Here is a 21,437-nt window from a genome sequence, read left to right as displayed (position 1 = left end):
TACCAAAGGAGGATAAAAGAAATAACAGAGGCTGGGCAGAGGCGGGTGGCAAAACATTACCGTTTCAGTCTGCTTCAAGGTAGGACCTCTGGAATACTCAGAGTCCAGTCTGCCCACTGCAAACCACCCATTGCATTCATCATAGCTGCCCTGTTGAATACATGAATTAAGTTATTTTCATGGACCACTTCCCATCCCTTCGCAGTCTCTGGTGCACTGGGAACCTAGCCAGGTAATTGTTTTCATATGATTCCCTCCCTATCCCCTCTCCCATACACTTCCCCACTTGCTCTTCTGACCAGATCTCCCTCCTACTATTATGGGAAACTCAATAAAAACATAAAGTGAAGCAGGTTTCACATCTGGATAAGCTTAAGAATAATAATACCAGCTTCTACCTACACCACGCACAGAAAGGAAGTTACACACATGAAAGCAATTTTACGGTTTTTGAGCTAGGAGTGGTGGTGGTGGTGTAAATTCCAAGAATTCCAATATGCAAGGCCTCGCTTTAATTCCCTTTAATTCCGAAGGGCTGGAGACTCCTGGTCCTTGGCCAAGTCCATAGCTGCACTTTGAACTCAGCCAGCCTTTGGCGGGGGTGGGGGGCGGGGGTAGGGGGGACCAGACCTCCCCTCTAATTTGCAAGACAAACCAATCTTAAACACACCCGAGAAACCGTTCTCTGTGTCTTGCATGTCCCTCAGCCCTAGTGTCCCCAGTTTAGCTACCCGGCTTCGAGCCTTTCTTGTCCCTCCCAACATCCGCAGGATCGCAAACAAGCAGCTCCTGCCACGTCGAGGGACTACAACTCCCGGAATGCCCCGCGGAGGCAGCCGGTGCATGTGATCGAGCAGAACAGTCACGTGAAATCGGGAAGATGGCCGCCCTGACAGCCGAGCATTTCGTAGCGCTCCAAAGTCTGCTGAAGGTAATTTGGAGGTGTGGGGACTGTTTGAGGAGGTCGCCCTTACGGTCCTGAGATTTGGGATGGAGCAGGAATTAGAAAAACTGGTTTAGAGCTGGGGCTCTACCGTTACCTCTCTATATGACCCCGGGAAAATTGTTGAGCCCGCCTGAACTTTGTAGAAGCAAGAGCACCACGCCGTGCTGACTAGAGTGAGAAGAGGGAAAAAAGAAAAGACATAATCGTCGTGGAAGTACTTTATGATTACCCCCACCTCTCCCTATCCCAAATGTTAGTCTCGGGCTGGTGTTTGAGTTCGTGCTGGTAGGCCACGCTGCCAGTTCGTATTTCCTCCGGCCGCCCCGCTGCGCTCAGTTCCTGGGTCAGCTCCTTCTCCAGTTGTAGGATGCGTTCTCTGATACCGTGAAGCCCGGGTTTTCTGACCTTGCTTTGGCCAGAATGCTCTTCTGATAATCACTTGACATATTAAACGGGGCAAGTGAAGTGATGATTTGGAATTATTTAACCTGTGACGTCCCGTGTAGAAGAAGGCAGCCCTGTTTTCTTTGCAGAACTTGTCATTAGCTGACATTAAACGTCTGTTTGTAGTCACAAGATTGTACTCGGAGGGATGTGAGATCCGTGAGGGCTCCCCACTCCCTCTTCCCTCTGTGCTCACCGGGTGGAGAGAGAGTTAATTTCTCTCCACAAGCCGGGTACTGGGGCATCATCAGTCCTGTAACAGAGCCTGCCTGGCTCGACCTGTGTTGACGACCTCATCAGGATTCATTTACATTCAACACTCCTGAGGCATCTGTCTGGTGCTGACAGGTGAATCCCAGCAAGCACAGTGCCACACAGCATCTAGCATGTGCTCAGGAAATGGCTACTGAATGAACGGATGAATGTCGTAGGTGAACTGGAACTGAAACTCAGTTCCTGGTCCTGTACCTTTCCCCATCTTTGTGCCTGCTCACCTGCCCCCGCCCCAATGTCTGTTGGTCTTCTGTTGTCTTATGGCTTTTTTTTTTTAAGTAAGCTTTTAAAAAGTAATTTGTAGCATAGATAGAGCAAATGCATAAAGCAGAAGTACACCCCCTGCTGATTTCCGACACGTGCATGAAAGCACCACCAAGGTAAAAAGTTGCGGCATGGGCTGAGTTTTTAGCTCGGCAGTTAGGGCACTGCTGTGGATTCCCACCTCTCATTGGGCAGCCTTGTTTCAAGACCTGGTTTCACTGCTGGTCCCAGCCTTCACCTGATGCGTACACTGGAAGGCAACGGTGTGTAGTAGATCCTTGCCGCCTGCATGGGGAATTGCAGTTAAGTTCCAGGCTCCTGGCTTTGGCCTGGGCCCGGGCCCATTGTTATGGGCATTTGGAGAGTGAAGCAGTGAGTGAAAGAGAATCTATTTCTCTGTCTCTTGGCCTTTCAGATAAATGATGACGATGGTATTGACAATGTTGATGGAATGTTACCAATACCACATTCATTTCCCCTATGGCCCCTACATCACTTATCCTTCTTTCCTCCCCAGTAACAGCTACTGTGTTTGCCTCTAACAAAGATTAATTAAGGTTGCACATGTTTGAACTTCACATGCATGGAATACAACAGCATGTACTTTTGTGTGTATCTGATGTTTTTAGCTCACAAGAATTCATTAATCCATTTTCATTGCTGCATGTGTTATCCTCTGTTCTTTAACAAAGAAAAATGGTTTGGACTTTTCTGAGCTAAAGATTCAGAATACAGAGAGATCCTTTTAACCCTGTAGCTCCCGATGATAGCAGTCAGGGAAACTTAAGACAGTTTTGCAGTCAATGTGTTAACATTGATAAAGTCAACATTCCCATCAGTGTAAGATCTCTCATCCAACCCTATTACAGGCCATAACCACTTTCACTCTGCCTCCATACTCTCCTTAGCCTGTAACAGTCTTCATTTCTGTCATTTGGCATTTTAAGAATATTATAGAAATTGTGTGTTTCAGTCTCTGCCTCTGTATCATTCTATATTTAAAATAAGTAATTTTTTTAAAAATTTATTTTTTTATTTTTATTGCAAAGTCAGATACACAGAGAGGAGGAGAGACAGAGAGGAAGATCTTCTGTCCGATAGTTCACTCCTCAAGCGGCTGTAACAGCTGGAGCTAAGCCAATCCAAAGCCAGGAGCCAGGAGATTCTTCTGGGTCTCCCACGCAGGTGCAGGGTCAGGCTGCTGCCTGCCACCTTGTCATCCATATTATAGTGCTGGTTAGAAGCCTGGCTGCACCATTTCCAGTCTAGATCCTACTAATTTGCCTAGGAAGACAACTGAAGATGATCCAAGTAGTTGGGCCCCTGCCAGCCACATGGGAGACTCGGATGGAATTCAAGGCTCCTGGCTCTGGCTGCCCAGCCTGAGAGTTCGCAGGCATTTGGGGAATGAATCATTGGATAAAAGATCTCTCTCTCTTTTTTTTCTCTCTCTCTCCCCTCTCTCTCTCTTTCTTATTAAATGAACATAACTATTATAAATGAGTTAGATTTTCTATAGCGCTATTCGAATTGTTTATTTCATATTGGGGCAGTTGTCACTGTGTCTTTTTTAGTAATTGTTTCATTTTCTTAAAGCTGTTGAAATTTATGTGGATAGAGCTTTTTTGAGGGGTTTTTTTTTTCCTATCCTTTTGATGTCTGCAAGGTCTGTGTTGATATCCCCTGTCTCGTTTATGATATTGGAAATTTGTGTTTTCTTTGGTTTTAACTTTGTCAGTCTTTCTAAAGGTTTTTCAATTTTATTGATGTTTTGGAACAACCAGCTCTTTTTGTCATTGATTTCTGTATTTTACTGTTTTCAGTTTCGTTACTTTCAACTCCTTATCATTTCTTCTGATTTCATTGGGTTTATTATACTCTGCTTTTCCTGGTTCTTAAAGTGGAAGGTTAGACTATTGATTTGAGTCTGTTTCAATATAGGCATTGAATGCTGTAAATTTCCTTCTCAGCAGTTCTTTGGCTGTGTCCCACAAATCTTGACATGTTTTGTCATTTCCATGCATCGAGTGTATCTTACAAAATCTCCTTGAGACTTCCTCTTTTACATAACATTGTTTACAAGTCTGTTGTCCAACTTTTCAAGTACTTGAACATTTTCCTTTTACTTTTCTCTTACCAATTTCTAGTTTGATTTCATGTAGTTACAAAGAACACATTCTATTATTACAGTTCTTTTTTTATGACCCAGAATATGGTCTTTCTTGATATTTGCTCAGTAGGCTCTTGAGGTAAGTGTGTATTCTGCTATTGTGTAGAGATTTTATAAATGTCGGTTACAGTAGTTGATGGTTACTGAGTTCTTTGTCCTTGTTGAATATCTGTCTAGTTCTTCCATCAGTGGTTGAAAGAGATATTTTGATGTTTTCAACTATATTTATAAATTTTGCAGTTATAAATAACTTTATAGTTATATCAGATTTAATTTTGCATATTTGTGAGGTTCTCTTTCTGGGTGCCTACATATTCTTGGTGTGTATAACCTTTTATCATTATATAATATCCCTCCCTGTCTCTAGAAATTTCTTTGCTGTTTCTTTGCTGTTATAGACAGCACTTAGTTCATATTTTTTATCTACGTGGTCAGTTTGTTTTTAACATTCTCCCTCTCTCTCTCTCTCATTTTTTGAAAGGCTTCCCACATGGGTGCAGGGGCCTGGGCACATGGGCCATCCTCATTGTTTTTCCAGACCATAGGCAAAGAGCTGAATCAGAAATGGAGCAGCCCAGACTTGAACCAACACTCATCAGATACTAGCACCACAGGGGGATGGAGGTGGTTAAGCTACTAGGCCACAGTGATGGCCCCATCAGGTCTCCTTTCAAATCTGTCAGATCATTCTAACATTGTTACCTTGGTGTTGACATCTGTTGCTATTCTTTTTTTATTCAGCCCGAGATTCTCTGGTTTTTGGTTTGATGACTGATTTTTTTGTTATTGAAACCTGAGTGTTATCATAACATATTCTGAGATTCTATGTATAAATTTTACATTTAAAGTTTATCTGGCACTGTTGAAGCAGGAAAGTGAGGGATCACGTCATTACTGCCGTTTGAAGGTAGAAGTTCCATGTTTCAGAGCCAGAACATTGCCTCAAATGCCTATTCCTCCACTTCCAAGCATCAGCGTTCCATCTGGGTTCCAGTTCGTGTCCCGGTTGCTCTACTTCACATCTAGCTCACTGATAATGGCCTGGGAACGCAGTAGAGGATGGCGCAACGCCTTGAGACCCTGCACCCGCGTGGCCTTTTGGGGAATGAACCCGTGAATGGAAGATCTTTCTGTCTCTCCTTCTCTCTGTAACTCTAACTTTTCAATAAAAATAAACTTTTAAAAAGTTTATGTTCCACATGTTGGCTTGTGTGAATACCGGAAACCAGGTGTTCCTTGTTACTGCTGGGGAGCAGTGGACACCTTGTCATCAGAGGGCCCCCACTGATTCATCGGGGTGATGTGGCCTGCTCCTGGATGAAAAGCCTCACTCCCTATTGGCATTTTCTGACACCACTTCCCCAGCCCCACCCCCAGTGAGGCTGTTGGAGCAGCTCACTACATTCCCACCACCCTAGGCTTCCTATGCATGTCAGTAATCGCTCTCACTGACCTGACATACATAGAAGTAAGCCATAGTTTTCAGTGATATTCAGCTACAGCCGAACCATTCTTGTCTGAAATTTTCTGTCTTGCTGTGCTGTCCCTTTCTTTCTCCTTTGACTAAAGAGAATGGATATTCGCTGCCTCCCCCAGCTCACTCTGCCCTGCACTCGTTGGCATTTCCAGGTTGCTGTCTTCCTCATCGTAAGATCTGGGATATGTGAGATGAACAGAATACCTGAAAAACTCACAATCATGTCATGCCTTGGGTCTGATCTGCCTGGACAAATCTCTTGCTAGATCTGCCTTCTTCTTTCCCCCTTCCAGAGTCATCTTTTGCTTGTTTTCTATGTAGCATCCGGGCATTTTGGTTTTTCTTTGCAAAGGAATGGGAAATGATACATCTATTCTGGCTTCCTGAAGCAGAGCAGTCTTAAATGAGCAAAACAGTATTATTTACAAAGTCATGTCTTCAGAACCTAAGGTTTTTTTTTTCTTCTTCTTCGCATTTGTGATTTACTCGTAGGCCTCCTCCAAGGATGTTGTGAGACAGCTGTGTCAAGACAGTTTTTCCAGCTCAGCACTCAGCTCACAAACCCTCTTGGATGTCACCTGTTCCAGCTTGTCTGTGACTCAGCAGGAGGCGGAGCAGGTAAGTGTGGTCAGGAACAACCTTTCCGGGTATGGATGGTTGGCACAGTGGCTAAGAACCACTCAGGATGCCTGCACGTCCTGTCTGATCTCTGTCCTCATTCCAGTCCGTTAATGCACAGCCTGGGAGGCTGGGAAGATGGCTAAAGTAGTTGGGTCCCACCGCGGGAGAAACCCAGCTTGAGTTCCTGGCTTCTGGCTGCTGGCTTTGGCCTGGCCACGCCCCAGGTGTGGCAGTCATCTAGAGGAGTGAACCAGCAGATGGGAAAGATGTCTCTGTCTCTGATTAATTAATTTCACAAATTAAAAAAAAAAATTTAAGTGATTTTTGTTCATTATTCCTTACTTGTCTCGATTTCCCAGTTATTGCCATATCCAAGGACAATTTCTGCCATAAATTTATATTGAAAATATTGCAAACTTAAGAACTTTTTGGTTTTAATGTTAGTACACTTAAAAGCTGTAAATCTTCGGACCCTCCTTATGATAAATGAGTTATGGATGAGAGAACTATACCCAGAGTAAGAACTTCCAAGCATTTTCAATTCAGACTCGGTACCTGGCCAGTGTGATTATGAGCCAAGCTTTCCGTGATTTTCTTTGCCAGTGTGTAACCTGCGGATGCTGACACTTCAGCTGGATAGCTCCAGGCTGACTTTTCAGAAGTTCTTAAGACAGAAGCTTCAAGGCCTGAGGAGGATTAGGGATCTTGTCCTGAAGGGTTTGATCAGGCTCCCTAGTGGATGCTTTTTGTTCCAAACTCAGTGCTCATCCCTCTGCCCCAGATAAAACCCCCTTCTCTCACATCACGTAATTTCACCTGGAGGGAAGAGTTAGGTGACTCAGTGAATTAGCCTGATACCCTTTTCTTTCCAGGATGATGTCTGTAAAACAGAGCCTGGCTGTTACCTGGAACGAACTTTGCTTGTAAAATTTGGCAATTTAAAAAAATGAATAAGTAAAAGGCAAAAACAAGCTAATAGAAGTGACTTGGAGACTTGTTGGGGGTTTCTCCACAAGTAGACCCCTAGAAATGGACTTGGGTGAAGTCCTAGTTATTTGGAAGGGATTCCAGAAAGCTCCAAAGAGAGAGTGGGGAAATGAGGCAAATTGGTAAGAGAGTATGTTGGTGACAGCCAGTGCCGCGGGCAGCGGGGACCTGGCCTGTGATCCTGTGGTAAACTGAGGGTAGCACTCAGAATAGTCCTTAGAGGCCCGGAGCTGGGGCATTCACCACTGACACCCACCTCTGTTCCTGGTGTATCCATTTGTATCCAGCAAATTCCAGTGACATCAGAAAAAGCACCAACACAGAGAAAGTTGCCTCTGGAGGCTTTTCTTAGGTTCCGCTAAGCATCACTGCACTCACAGCTCAACCATGGGCTTCACTTGGCCGCTGACTCCCTGAGCAGGATCTAGGCTGGCAACCCAGCAGGGCAGGGGCAGGCTCTCCTCTTCCAAGTCAGCCCTGCAGAAGCTGTGGAATCTCTCTCCCCTTCCTAGGTGACAGTGTAAGGGCAAGCACACGAGACGCCTACTGCCCTGGCTTCCAGGCCCACGCTGCGCAGGGCTCCTTGTCTGTAGTCACAGGTCAGTGATCACAACTTCAGTCCTCACAGGGGGCATGCAGCCCCACTCAGGGAAGCCCAGAGCTGTGGGCCTCCAGGTGTTTACGCAGTCCTCTTAGTCCAGAGGCATTGGACCGGTGCAGGGTTGCCTAGTAACACAGCTGACTCCCCGCTTCTCTTGGGTTTCCAGGGAAACAGCTCCAGAAAGTTAACTGAAGGTCAAATTCTCATGCAGAAGGGAAAGGAACATTACTTTTTTTTTTTTTTTCTTTTTGTATTTAAAAGGAAGAGAGCGTGAACTCTCACCTGCTGGTTAGTGCCCAAATGCCCACAAGGACTAAGGCTGGCCAGGCCAAAGTCAAGAACCAGGAGTTCGGTTCCAGGTCTCCCAGTTGGGTGGCAGGAACCCAATCACTTGAGACATCACTACTGCCACCCAGAGTGTGCATTAGCTGGGAGCTGAAGTTGGGAGACAAAGGCATGTATTCAACTCTGGTGTTCTGCTATGAGATGTGAGCACCTGAACCACTGGGCTAAACACCCCCCACCCCCGAAGAGTGAGTTAGCCTTTGTCGGGAACAGAGAGTTTCTGGCAAGCTGGCAGCATCCTAGCTCGGGAAGCTACCTGTCTCCTCAAACAGCGATGACCTCAGCGGGCTGGAGGCACTGGGACAGCAGCAGATGCCAGCGCGGCCCCTGGCCTCCAAGTGTGGCTCCCCATGGCCAGGGACGTGTGGCGCACTGGGTAGGGTGGAGCCCTGCCTCTACCCTGTCTCGTGCCCGCTTCTCCTGCGGCTGCAGGGCTGTGCCATCTGTCTTGCAGCTGCTGCAGGCTCTGCACCGTCTTACCAGGCTGGTGACATTCCATGACCTGTCCTCTGCTGAGTCCATCCTGGCTCTCTTTCCAGAAAATTTCCACCAAAACCTCAAAAACCTGCTGACAAAAATCATCCTAGAGCATGTGTAAGTGTGCATTTCTTGTGTGGGCCTTTCATATTCTTATTCCGCGCCCCCCCCAGAAGTAAATACTGATTATTGAAAAATTAGACAACACAGATGAACAAAAAAATTCCACTTGTAGAGGTTAGTGGTGTTCATTCCGTGGGAGGAAGCCTTTCAGGGTTTATTTTTCCTGTTTACACTTGGAGAGGTTGACATTGTTTTTTAGGGAAATTAGATTCATGCCATTTTTATAACTTATTTGCTTTCATGTAATAGTGTGTTTTTAAGGTGTATTTATTTATCTGAAAGACAGTTATGGAGAAAGAGAGAGAGATGGAGAGAGATGAAGAGAGAGATCTTCCATCCGTGGGATCACTCCTCAAATAGCTCCAACAGCCATGGCTAGCCAGGCTGAATCCAGGAACCAGGAGCTGCTTCTGGGTCTCCCACATGGGTGGTCGAAGCCCAGGTGCCTAGGCCATCTTCTGATTTCCCAGACCATTAGCACGGAGCTGGATGGGAAGTGGAGCAGCCAGAACACAAACCAGCGCCCATTTGGGATACCAGCATTGTAGGAGGAGCATTTGAAATCACTGTACCACAGGTGACAGCCCTGACAGTGTGACCATTTCAGGTCAATGAATATTTACCTTCAGTGTCACTTTTAATGCTTAAATATAAAATATGGTCTACTACATGATATTTGGGGTTTTGGCAATTTTTTGCATCAGTGAACAGTGTTCAGTGGAAGTTTCTCTTATGCATTTGATTATCTCAGTAATGAGGGTATAGCCCCTTATTAGCAATTTGATCATCAGAAGGATCCCAACAACCCGTTTACCACGAGTAAGGTGTGAGTGCAGCCCTCTGCCCATGCCTTCACTCAGGAGACCTTTTTCTTTCAACATTTGTTCCCACTCTCCTGAATGGTAAATGGTACCTGCCTCATTTCAACTTACCTATCTGTGACTACTGATGTGGAATATCTCCTTCATGTATTCACTGGTTACTTTTATTTCTTTGTAAATTGTGTTTCATCTTAGCTGCCATACAGCGTAGGTAGATTCAATTAACCACTGGTTAGCAGAAGGCTCGAACAGACTTGTGGCAAAGCAAGAACCGTACAGGCCTTGTTGTTGTTGAAGAGCTTTGGTGTACAGGAGCACATTTCATTCGGACGCACGCAGTGTGCTGTCTCCCTGGGAGGTGATATGCTGCAGCCCCAGGCCTGTCCCTCTGGATGGTTTTATAGTCAGTGCTTAGTACGGAAGGGACTAAGGACAGCGGCATAATTAGGATTCAATGCATTCAGCTTTTTCTTCTTTCTTTTTCTCCTTATTGTGAAAGCTAACAGTGGTCGTGGTCTTAGCATCCCTGAACTATGTGAAATAACTAAACAAAAGACTGCTTCTGAGAGCCAAGATGTCTGGTCGTTTTTTTCCTGTTCGGGGATAACAGCAAGTCTCAGAAGGGCAGAAGCCCCAGGGGCTGGCACTGCAGTTTATAGGGTTAAGCTGTCTCCCGGGACTCTGGCGTCTCCTACAGGTACCTGGCATCCCAGACAAATACTGTGCTGATCCCTTCTGCTCCTGCTGTCTGCTAATGTCCCTGGGAAAGCAGGAGAAATTGGCCCAAGTCTTTGGGCTTCTGCTACCCACCTGGGAGAGTCGTATGAACCTCCTGGCTAGAGGCCAGGTTATGCCTTCTGGGAGTGAACCAGCAGATGGAAGATCTTTGTTTCTCTGTGTCTCTCCTTCTCTCTCTAGAGCTCTAACTGTCATAAGTAAATTTTTTTTTTTTTTGTAAAGGGTAGATGCCAAGGCTGAAGGGCTCCTCTTACTAAATACTCAATTTCATCCTTGTTCTGTTATTTTTTCCTCATTTTTCCATCCTAAACAGATCCACATGGAGAACTGAAGCCCAAGCAAATCAGAGTGAGTACCAGAAATGCTCCTTTCCTTCCTTATTATTCTCCCCAGGACCCAGCTCTGAGTGTGCCACGTGGTCAGACTCTTGAACCAAAAGTCAAAGAGAAACATTCTAATCCCAGAGTAAATGAAACCAAGCTAGAATCGTTTTTCTTATTTCACCTTTGAATTGTTTTGTGATTATAGACATTATAGAGGCATGTTGTTAAAAAATGAAGAAATATTTAAAGCAGAAAGCGGAGTACTTAACATAATTATGTATTAATTTGGGAAAGAAACAGGGTAATTGAAATCACTTTGAAGGATTACTGAAAATGTGTGTGTTTAATGAATGGTCAATGCACAATGGTGCTGACTGAGCTGGTCCCAGTGCTGGGGACTTTATCTGTTAACTTGGTCCTCCCAGCGTATCCGTGCCGTGGCCTGAGATCATTCCCATTTTCCACATAAGGAAAGTGAGGCTTAGAGGTGCGATGAGTGGGTAGATCCCATGCTCATTATTGCAGGAGGAACATTTTCTAAGACTTGGGTGTGACATCTCTCCCAGTGCCCACTTCTGTGCTGAGCCTCGTGGGGAGGGGCACTGGAGCCTCTGCCCAGTGTGAGTCAGCAGTGCAGGTGGCACAGAGCAGTGGGTAAGGCCCACGACTTGCTGAGGGCTTTGGACCCCGCTCCCTTTTTCTCTCTGACACTTGCTATAGGGATGAAACGCATTCTGCATGCACAGCCCCTCTGGCCACCTGTGTCGGGGTGAAGGGTTGGGGAGCTTGGGCAGCCAGGCTGTGGTTTGAATTGTCGCCTCCTCCGTAGTCTCTCTGCCACGCCTGGTTGACCTGGACTGGAGAGTGGATATCAAAACCTCCTCGGATACCATCAGCCGCATGGCTGTCCCCACCTGCCTGCTCCAGATGAAGGTACGGCCCATGGCTTCCCGTGTTTCTCATGAGAAGGCTAGCAATGACTCACTGCCCCTGGTCACCCAGACCATCCACACAGGGACTGGTGTTTTTGGGGTCTCTAACCCTATAAGCAAAATAAATAATAACATCACACAGACATGTGCTTCCTCACCAAGTATATATTTACTGCTGTGTTAATACATTGCAGATGTGAAACACATGGAAGCCAAAGGAGAAATGTCACAATAAGAACACAAATGTAGAACATTTTTTCAGAGTCACTTGACAACACCAAAAGATGACCATATACATGCAGAGAGAAGTTTAACTTTAATATAGGAGTGTGCATTTGGGTCTCAGTCATCTTGATGATGTGTTTATGCTGTTTTACTGTTCATTTTTATTTGAGAGGGCAGAGAACCAGACAGGTAGAGAGCTCCCATGCGCTGGTTCTCTCCCCAGATGCTTGCAGCAGTCAGCTCTGGGCCAGCTCATAGCCAAGAGCCAGCAAGTCAACCTGGGCCTCCAGTGTAAGGAGCAGAGACCCGACAATTCGAGCCATCGCCTGCTGCCTTCCATCAGCAAAAAACTCAAATCAACAGAACTGGAACTCAAACTCAGGCACTCTGACATGGGACATGGGCCTCCAGTGGCTTCACTGCTACCCAGATGCCCACTCCAGTTTTGGTGTACTTTTGTCACATTGCGGCCCAGTAAGGTTAGACTGTCACCATTTACCACAAGGCTAATAAAGACCTTGACTGGAGAAATGTCAGTTCTTTGTTGTTTTTTTGAATGCACCCTTGTCTCATTGGTGCTGCCTTCCCCTGTAGTTCTTTCCAGGGATTCTTTTTAAACCTTATATCCCTTTTGCAAGATTTGTTTAGATAGCATAATGCTGTATCTACTTAAAACCGGAAGCCCAGAATTCAGAATTCAGTCAAAGTGGGGTGCCTCAGCAGCTAAGCTTTACATTATCGGTAAAGTGAATGTCTTAGTTTTAAGATACAGATAAACATGCCTAAGGGCTGCAGGACTTTTCCTGTATCCAGTGAATGCTCTAAAATACCCAGTCCATCTTGTGTTTAAAGTGCCATGTGAACCCAGGAAATGTTTTCTCACTTGACTGCTGCAGTCAGCTGTCAGATGAGGGAGCCTAGGCCCAGACCTCTCTGTGAATGCACCTTGAGAATGCAGATGCAGACAATCCAGACATCCTTCATCTTGTCCATTGCTAAAGCACTCAGAGGCGAGGGCTCCCTGGCGGCCTCTGATACAGGGCCGTAGCCCTGGGGTAGCCCTCCAGGAACCGAGGGCTCACTCACAGGAAGATGGGACCGGAAGCAGCCTTGACCTTCCGGGCTTCTTTCTCTTTGCAGATCCAAGAAGATCCCAGTCTGTGTGGGGACAAACCGTCCGTCTCGGCTGTCACCATGGAGCTGAGCAAGGAAACCCTAGACACCATGCTGGATGGGCTGGGCCGCATCCGTGACCAGCTTTCTGCCGTGGCCAGCAAATGAGCCACCCGCCTGCTGGTACCCACTGCCAGGCTCAGGTGCTCACCCGCCTTGTGCCCTGCCCGCCAGGCAGGCAGGCCTGACAGTGGCAGCTGCAGCTGACAGCAGGAGCACTGTGGGGACTCAGGACCTTGCTGCTGTCCAGGAGGCACAGGTGGCTCAGGAGGAGCTGCCACACCCTCTTCTGCGCTCTGATCTGCTTCCTCTTTCTGAGACTAAAGCCTCCATCTTTAGAAGGCTCTTCTCTGCGACTTCATTACTTTGTCAGCTGCCTCTATACGGAGTAAATTGTGGGGCTTGCCTAATAAGCCCGATGAGTTCACTGCCAGCCCCCAGACACATGGAAGGGATCTGATGGCTAATACCAGCAGCTACTGCTCCTCTGTCGGAGATGGATCACATGGAACACGGCCTGAGCTCCCTCCGGCTGCTGGACATCACTCCAGCACAGGATAAAATGGGAACTAACTGAAGCCAGGGACCCCTTGCCTGATAGACCATCACTACTCCTGTTTAAAGAAGTGAGAGCAATGGGAAGGAAATAAATAACACTTTTATGATTCTGGTCATGATTCTTGTGGTTTTTGTCCTTTGCCCAAGTGGTTGCCTTCAGCCAAAGCTGTCTCATAGTTGAAGGCAATGCTCACTCCCTAGCTGCCAGCCAAGCCCGTGACCCTGCTGTGACGTGAAGTCAGGCAGAAGGACATCACCTCTTCCCATGTGATCACCTGTCCTGGGGTTCCAAAGGAAGCAGGGGTGACAGTGTGCCCTGGTTACAGGAGTTAACCAGATGAAACCATCTCTGTCACATGCCTCACTCATTGCAGGGACTCCCTGGTGACAGGTGTCCACTATCATGATCTGGATGGTTCCCAGGGTAACAGCTCGCAGCGTGCCATGTGCTCTGTGTCGGGGTGGGGAGGGGAGCAGTGACTGCACTCAGGAGGCGGGTTGACAGCTCTGCCTTCCACAGGTTAGACACTTGATCTCAGAGGCTCAAGCCCTATCCATCCCCTCCCCTATTTTTCATATTAAATCGAAATAAATATAGTACCTACTACGTAGGACTTCTGTGACGATCAGATAACAAAACTAAAAACATTGAGCATTTTTATGGCTGATGGAAAAGGCTCAACGTTAGCTGTGGTTATTTACAGAAGAGAGAATGGGAAGCTCTGTGCATGCATTGCTTCACCGGCTCTAACAGCGCTGGGGTGAGAGAGGATGTTATCCAACCTTTATTGGTGAGGGAAACAGCTCATTGAGGTCTAGTCACCTGCTGGCAAATGGCCTCTTTAAGGGTCGGGCCCAGATTCTCTCTACCTCATGGGACTCTGCAACAGAGAAGCTTCCTGTGACTGGCTTCATTGGAAAATGTTAAAACTGAAGTCAAGATGAGAAATTTTATCCTTGCCTGCCCACTGAGATACTGAGAAGGTTGGGGGGAAAAAAATTCCAAGCTCCTCCTCCTCCTGGAAACAGAGCTGTCTCCCCTTGAAATGGTGGGTCTTCGCACTTTACAGCCACACCCACTGAGAGTCGGGTGGAAGCTGCAGATCTTTGCATGCAATGTTCCAGAAGCCATGTTGATTGAACCTGGTGTTGGCCACAAGTTTAGCTCAGTCTTGCCATCAAGTCCTCTCTGTCTCGAGTTGTTTTCTTTCTCCCTGTGACCTGCACACAGACATCTCACATCCTGTTTTCTTGGACTACCATGGACATCTGTAAAACTAGATTGAGGCACCGACACTGCCATGGTAGGTTAAGCCACTGCCTGTAACACTGGCGTCTCATCTGAGTGCCAGTTCAAGTTTCAGCCACTCTACTTCCCATTCCCTGCTAATGGGCGTGGAAAGCCCTAGAAGATGGCTCCAGTGCATGTGCCCCTGCTTCCCATGGGGGAGACTCAAATGGAGCTCCAGACTCCCATCTTCAGCTCTCATCACTGCAGCTATTGACTATTGGGCTGGGGAGTTGAATTAGAAGATGGAATATCTCTGTCTCTCCTCTTTCTGTCACAGTGCCTCCCGAAATAAATTTTTTTTAAAAATGTTTGTTTTTTTTTACCCAATTATACCCAAAAAAAGCCATGTGAGTGCATGACTTGTAGAAGGCATTTGCTAAACAACTGGAAAAGTTAGGATCAGTCTTGGGCTGCAGTGGGTGAAGCCATCGTTGGTGAGACCAGCATACCATATCAGAGCATGGTTCAAGCTGCAGCTGCTCTGCCTCCAATTTGCAATCCAGCTCCCTGCTGAAATGTCCAGGAAAACAGCAAAAGATGGGCATAGTAACTTGGGTTCCCACCATACGTGTGAGAGACCTGGATAGAGTTCCGGCCTCCTGGCTTTATCCTGCTCCAGCCCAGACTACTGCAGCCATTTGGAGATTGGATTAGCAGATGGAAAATCTCTTTCTCTGACTCTCCCTATCTTTCTGTTACAGTGCCTTTCAAATAAATAAATCTGTAATAGAAAAATAACTGGAGAAGACAGTCTTCACAACTGTCAGACTCATGTGTTCTTTTACGGGGGTGTGCTCCACAGTTGGCAAGGTTGAACTGGCTTTGAGCAGCATGTGTTTGGTTGTCTGCCACTCTCAGGAGGACCTCTAGCTTCCACTTATCAATCATGAAGGAAATTGTCTGACTCGGTGCTGGCCTGGTTTTCAAGTAGTAGCTTGTGATGAAGTGGCTGTGGATAGACTGTCCCTTCAGGCCCAGCAGCTTTGGCTGCCTGAACTCTTCACACACGGGCAGTAATGAATCTCTATGCTGACTGCTCCCCACTGCCCAACACTCTCCACCCACCTAGTCACGAGGAAGAGCTGCTGGGCAAGTCCTGATCAATACAGGTCATGCCAGTATGACTTGGCATGTGAGTTGGATCAAAAAGGTGCTTGGGAGTATGGACTCCGCCTGGGTTGGCTGTATATCCTAGACAGACTTTCTCACAAGTGTCTGTGACTCCAATTGCACAATTCGTCCTTCCCTACACCTTTGTGGGAGTTGACATGCAGCAGAAAAAAACCACCTCCCATCTCTGGGCTGTCATAGGGTGGCCTGCCACGCAGGGACCATCTGCCTGCCAGACAGAACACCTAAAGTCAGAGAAGCCTCCTGTTCCCAAAGGTTAGGAAAATTCCAGTGTGCTTGATTCCATCTCACCTCTCCACCCAGTGGGTCCTTCGGGACAGGCCAGGCTTGTGTTAAAGTGTACAGAATTTATTTGAAGTTTAGATGTGCAGATATGGAAATGGTGGTCAAAAGGAAGATGGTTACACTCACAGAGGTCTAGGAACAGGGCTGAAATTCGACTTCATGAAGCTCACAAGGAAAAGGGGGAATGACACATGGAATACCCCCTGAGAGCTTCCCGGCTCCAGGCTGTCATTTCAATGATTCCAATGGCCTCGTTGTCAGTGCTGCCCAGTCAGTGGCTCATAGCCCTTGGCTCTAGCATGGTTGTCACTACATGTCCCCATCTTAGGGACCTTTCTGCAAAGCAGATGTAGCTAATTACCTACATAACCCCAGGCACTGAGTCCCAGGAGGCCACCAAGGTAGGAGAATATGCTGAGTGCTCCAGAGGGGTCACTGTCAGACACTTGACACTCCAGCTAGAGGGATGCTTGAGGGGATGGACACAGCTTTCTGAGTTCTATGACTTTAGGTTGGCAACACATGACAAAGGCACAATGCCACAGTAGGTGAGCAGAAACGCTCCAGTAGCTGGCAGGCTTTTCTAAGGAGTCCAGGCATAATTCAAGAACAGTTCAAGGACGCAGCATCTGCACTGGGCACAAATCCCTGCTCACTGTGCTGATAATTATGAGATTAGGTACCCAAGATTGATTTTTATGTGTCTGTGCAGTTCTTAAAATATTTTTTTTTAATTTGAGAAAGAGAAAGGCCCTCCACTGATTCTCTCTCCAAACATCTACAGCAACCAGGGATAAGTCAGGCTGAAGTCAGGAGCTGGGAACATAATCAGGCCTGCTCCATGCGTGGCACGAACCCAACTACTTGAGCCATCACCATTGCTTCCCAGGGAGCAGATCAATGGAAAGCTGGAACTGGGAGCCAGAGGCGGGAATCAAACCCAGATACTTAAATGTGGGAAGCTTAATCATTAGGCCAAACCCCTACCTCCAGGATTTATTTGAATGAGAACTGGTAAGACACAAAGAAATGGAAATGGTTGTTACGAAGGAAGACATTTGTGCTTACTGAGCCGTAGAAAGAGGATACAGAGCATATTATGCTATTCTGCCTTACGGGGCCATGTCGGGGAGGCATCAACATCAGTCTGAGTCAGGGAAGAAGAGGTAAGAGGGGAACCCTGAGCCTTCATTTGGATTTTTACCAAAAGGAGCAGGTAAGGCAGGAAAGTACGCTAAGGATGTTTATAATGGGGGAGCTTGAATGAATATGGATGGCCTCTGCACTCTAAGAGTGGTTCCTAGTTATTCAGTATGACTTGGCATGTGAGTTGGATCGAGAAGGTGCTTGAGAGTATGGGCTCCGGCTCGGCTGGCTGTATATCAAAGACATGCCTACAGGGGAGTCAGCTGCTGTCTTTAGGAATTAGCTGACTCTGGAGGATCAAAACCTCAAATGTTGGAGCATCAGGGATATTGAAATTGAAAACAGTGAGCACAAAGTTGTGCTGCAGCAGCAATCCCCAGGTTGAGATGCTTTGAACAGAGCACAGATCTCATTGCCAATGAGCCTTGCATGATGGCCGCAGGTGGCAGGCAGGTACTCTCCTCATTATAGTCACAAAGGGACGGAGATGATGGAAACGTCATCTCAACATGTGCCTCCACAGTCACCAAGGCAGGACTAGAGGATACAGCAAACTACACTCAGCATCCTTTTTTTGTTTTGTTTTGTTTTTCTTTAAGTAACGATTACATGGTTGATCAGGGTGGGAAGGATTGAAGTTTAGGGAAAATTAGGTGCACTCACTGTTTCCAAATTTGCTATTTCTTCTTGTTTCTGGGGAAAGGGGAAAGATAAAGGGGGAAGCCACATATGACTTTCCAAACGTCCCAGTACCCAGGGATAAGGAACTGCCACCTGTTATCAACTCAGGGTCCCAATGTGTGCATATTCCAAGGGTTCTGCCCAAGTGGTTTGGATAGTTCTGAAGAGCTGTCAATTTCACCGATCCAAGGATGATGCAGCCCTCCCAATGTGCATTGACTGACTTAGCCGACCTCAAGTCTCCATTTACCGAGATATTTTTGCTCTCATTGTTTGGTTGGAGTAGTTATCCAGTTTGTTCTCTTCTCCTTCTGCTATGATACCAAATGAGCTGCCATAGTCTCCTTTTGCATCAGGGTCTGTGTCCACTGTTCTGACTTTTCATTAAAGAGGACATGTTCTTGCAGGTGAGCCCAAGGACCTGGACCAGCCATCCCAAGCCTCACCGGATTTCCCACCCCCAGGGCTCACATACCTAGCACCCACCTCACAGGCAGGCCAAGAGACCTGGGCCAGGTGACCTGAGCTCTGCCAGATCCCCCACCCCCAGGGTTCATGAAACCACCACATAGGTGGACCAAGAGACCTGAGCCAGGCAACCTGTACACCACCTGATCTCCCATCCCTGGGGCTTACAGACCTGACACCCACCTAGCAGGTGGTTCCAAGGACCCAAGCCAGGCAACCCAAATCCCACCAGATTCTCCACCCCTGGGGCTCACAAACTTTACACCCACCTCACAGGTGGCCCCAAGGACCCCAGCCAAGTGATCCAAGCCCTACCATAACCCCCACCCCCAGGGCTTATGAACCCAGCACCCACCTAGAAGGTGGGCCCCAGGACCTGGGCCAAGCAACACAAGTCCCATCGGATCCCCCATCCCTAGGGTTCACAAACCCTTCACCCACAACACAGGTGGGCCTCAGATCCAGGCCATGTTACTGAGCCATGCCAGATCCCCCACCCCTGGGGCTCACAAACCGGATTTGCTGACCCCAGTCTGGCACGGTTCACCTCCCTTCAACATCCACAATCTTGTTGCATATGCTGGCCTGGTCTAGCTCCTATTGGTAGGTGCTATAGCCTATCCCAGCCCAGCCTAATAGCTGTCCCAGCCCTATTATGAACTGGCTGGTGTTGCTGCCCAATCTGGCTTCTCCTGTACCCTGTCCTGGTTCTCAGAGGTGCCAGTGGTTGTTATGAACTGGCCCAGACTGGCCTGTCCCCAGGCCTGACCCACATATATTCTGGTGGGTACTGTAACCTGGGATGGTCTGGGCTGCTCCTTACCTTGATTTTTACACTTACTTGCAGGGAGTATGTCCCTGCAAAGGAGTTTCCCATTCTCCTCTGTCATGTCTTCTCCCAGTGGCAATTCTCTCACACACACCAGTGGGTCCTTGGCCCAGGTTGACTTTGTCCACCTCCTGTCCTGGCAAGAACAGTAGTATTGCTCAACTTGCCACACCCATTCTGGTTTTTATTGTTGGGTATTGCAGTCCAGCAATACCTGGTCTGCACCCAGACAGCTTTCTCATGGTTCAGCAGGAGGCAAGACCTAGCCCAGCCCATTCTATACCCAACCTGGCTCTCATGAGTACCAGGGGCTGGAGTCTAGCCCAGTCTGTCGCTCCCCATACCCAGTGCACACCCATGCTGGGGGAGGCTATAGCCATGTCCAGCCCAGCTTACCCACCCTGACACCCAGTCCTGCTCTTGTCCTCACCAATGGTAACCCTAACCCTGCTGGGGTGTCCCCTTAGCTCCCCAGCCAGGCTGTGTTCCCAACCGCAGCTCTTGGGTGTGCCAGCAGAGACTGCAGTTCCACAGGGGTGAGCCCACATATCTCCCACAGACTCTGCCATCAGACCCACTTCTCTCACTTGCTAGCTATTGTCATGGCCCATCCTAACATCACCCATCCCATTTCAACTTTCATTGGTATGCATCAGCATTGGTTTTAGTGTGTGCCATCAGTGGTACTTCGTGTTGGTCGATGCTAACTAGCCCAGCTCTTGTTCTCCCCTCCAAACCAATTTTGTCTCAGCCCCCTACTTACATATACATGTTATGGTCTTATGTATGGAAGTCCCTCAACTGTAATTCCTCGCCTGACCATAAACCCACAGGCCATCACTCCCTACCATGTGTGCGATCCCCCATCCCTTTGCAAATCCAGAACCCCAACTCCCCATGGTCTGCTGCTGGGTGGCCCAGGCGGTTTCCCCCAGTGTCTTTGGCACTCAGGCCACCCAGGTCCTCCTGGAGGGGGCCACACGGCCCCAGCTGCATGCACTTGTACCGGAACCTGTACATGTTCCAGGCCGGAAGGGGGACCCGAAAGTCTGCTGAGCCTCCCTTCTCCCAAGGAGCCTATACCTGTGCTGCTTAGAAAGCTCCCAGGCTCAGGAGAACTGAAGGCCTGTTGCAAGTTCCCCTTCCCGCAGGGAGCCATGCGGCCTGGCTGCTTGCATCCATGCTGGTCAAAAAGCTTCCAGGTTGAGGAAGACTGCCCACTGAGCCTCCTCTCCCCAGGCAGGACACTCAGGATCTTAGTTTCTGCTCACAAATGACAAGCAAGTCACACCTAACCCTAAAGAAGGCAGGGAAGTTCAATCCTCCTGTGTGGCAGAGAAAAAGAGAACTGTGATGGGCGTGGTTAGCTTGAATGACAACTCTGCCTCATCATCTGAACCTACCAATTCGGGTTTGTTTGTTTCTTTGTTTGTTTGTTTGTTGTTTTACACCAGCTCACACTTACAAACAGAAAGCTGTGTGCAGTCACCTGCGCCTCTGCTCAGCATCCTTTCTCAGGAGAGGCCTCACCACCTGTGTGGCCCATGGAAACACTTCCCCAGCTGCTTTCTCCCATCCTCTGGAGCAGCAGGGGACATCCACGCGGAAGAACCAGTGATTTTACCTGGGAGGGTCACCTCCAGCTAGCCCTGGGTTAGCACACACCTGGCTCTTTAAATGTGTAGGCCATCGGTTTCCTCGTTCCTGCCCCGCTCTGGGGGAAAAGAAAACCTGTGATATTTTTTTCTTTTCCCAAATCACTAATTATGTGGATTTGGCAACTTTCAAACTTTGAAACTTTCTGCCTCATCAGTCCTGTCTTACTGAGTCCGTCTGCCCATGCTCATCCACCGCTTGCCTCCCTTTCCTGGTGTCGTTCAAGTCCAAAAACCAATTGGCACGAGGGCCGGACGTTTGGGGTTTTCCTCTCAAAAGGCAGTTCTCTAAACACACACAATAGGCACCTTCTCCAACAGTCCAAGTTCTGTGGTGTGATATTTACAAATTTCCAGGAAATGAGTCCAGCCTGGCAAGAGAAGCTCTCTGCTACTGTGTTCAATAAAAGCTGAGATGTTATCAAAATCAAGAGTGTTTTTTTTTTAACCGTT

At 47.7% G+C, this 21,437-nt stretch overlaps 1 protein-coding gene across 2 annotated transcripts; it reads left to right on the top strand.

The window, feature by feature from the left end:
- The first annotated feature begins 865 nt into the window (after positions 1–865).
- Positions 866–13,610, top strand: COMMD9 (COMM domain containing 9). 2 transcript variants are annotated; one of them, XM_040980114.1, is made up of 6 exons: positions 866–931; positions 6,067–6,192; positions 8,583–8,722; positions 10,601–10,635; positions 11,440–11,543; positions 12,908–13,610. In XM_040980114.1, the coding sequence occupies exons 1-6, from the start codon at positions 881–883 to the stop codon at positions 13,046–13,048; spliced, it is 597 nt and encodes a 198-aa protein (XP_040836048.1). In that variant the 5' UTR covers positions 866–880; the 3' UTR covers positions 13,049–13,610. The 2 variants fall into 2 exon arrangements, with proteins under 2 accessions (XP_040836048.1, XP_040836050.1); XM_040980116.1 differs by lacking the exon at positions 6,067–6,192 and having other exon boundaries at positions 881–931.
- The last annotated feature ends 7,827 nt before the right edge of the window (positions 13,611–21,437 follow it).

Source organism: Ochotona curzoniae, unplaced genomic scaffold (genome assembly GCF_017591425.1).
Source record: "Ochotona curzoniae isolate NIBS_2020 unplaced genomic scaffold, NIBS_Ocur_1.0 contig_3432, whole genome shotgun sequence".
In the NCBI taxonomy this organism is placed as follows: Eukaryota; Metazoa; Chordata; class Mammalia; order Lagomorpha; family Ochotonidae; genus Ochotona; species Ochotona curzoniae.
Note: the sequence above shows the minus strand (reverse complement) of the source record. Positions and strands in the feature narration are given on the sequence as shown.

What these genes read in the sequence shown, in the direction of transcription:
- COMMD9 (XM_040980114.1), top strand. Translation starts at nt 881, where the DNA reads ATGGCCGCCCTGACAGCCGAGCATTTCGTAGCGCTCCAAAGTCTGCTG. An exon ending in CTCAGCAGGAGGCGGAGCAG is followed by an intron (nt 6,193 to 8,582) that starts GTAAGTGTGGTC and finishes TCTGTCTTGCAG; the next exon opens with CTGCTGCAGGCTCTGCACCG. An exon ending in AAAATCATCCTAGAGCATGT is followed by an intron (nt 8,723 to 10,600) that starts GTAAGTGTGCAT and finishes CATCCTAAACAG; the next exon opens with ATCCACATGGAGAACTGAAG.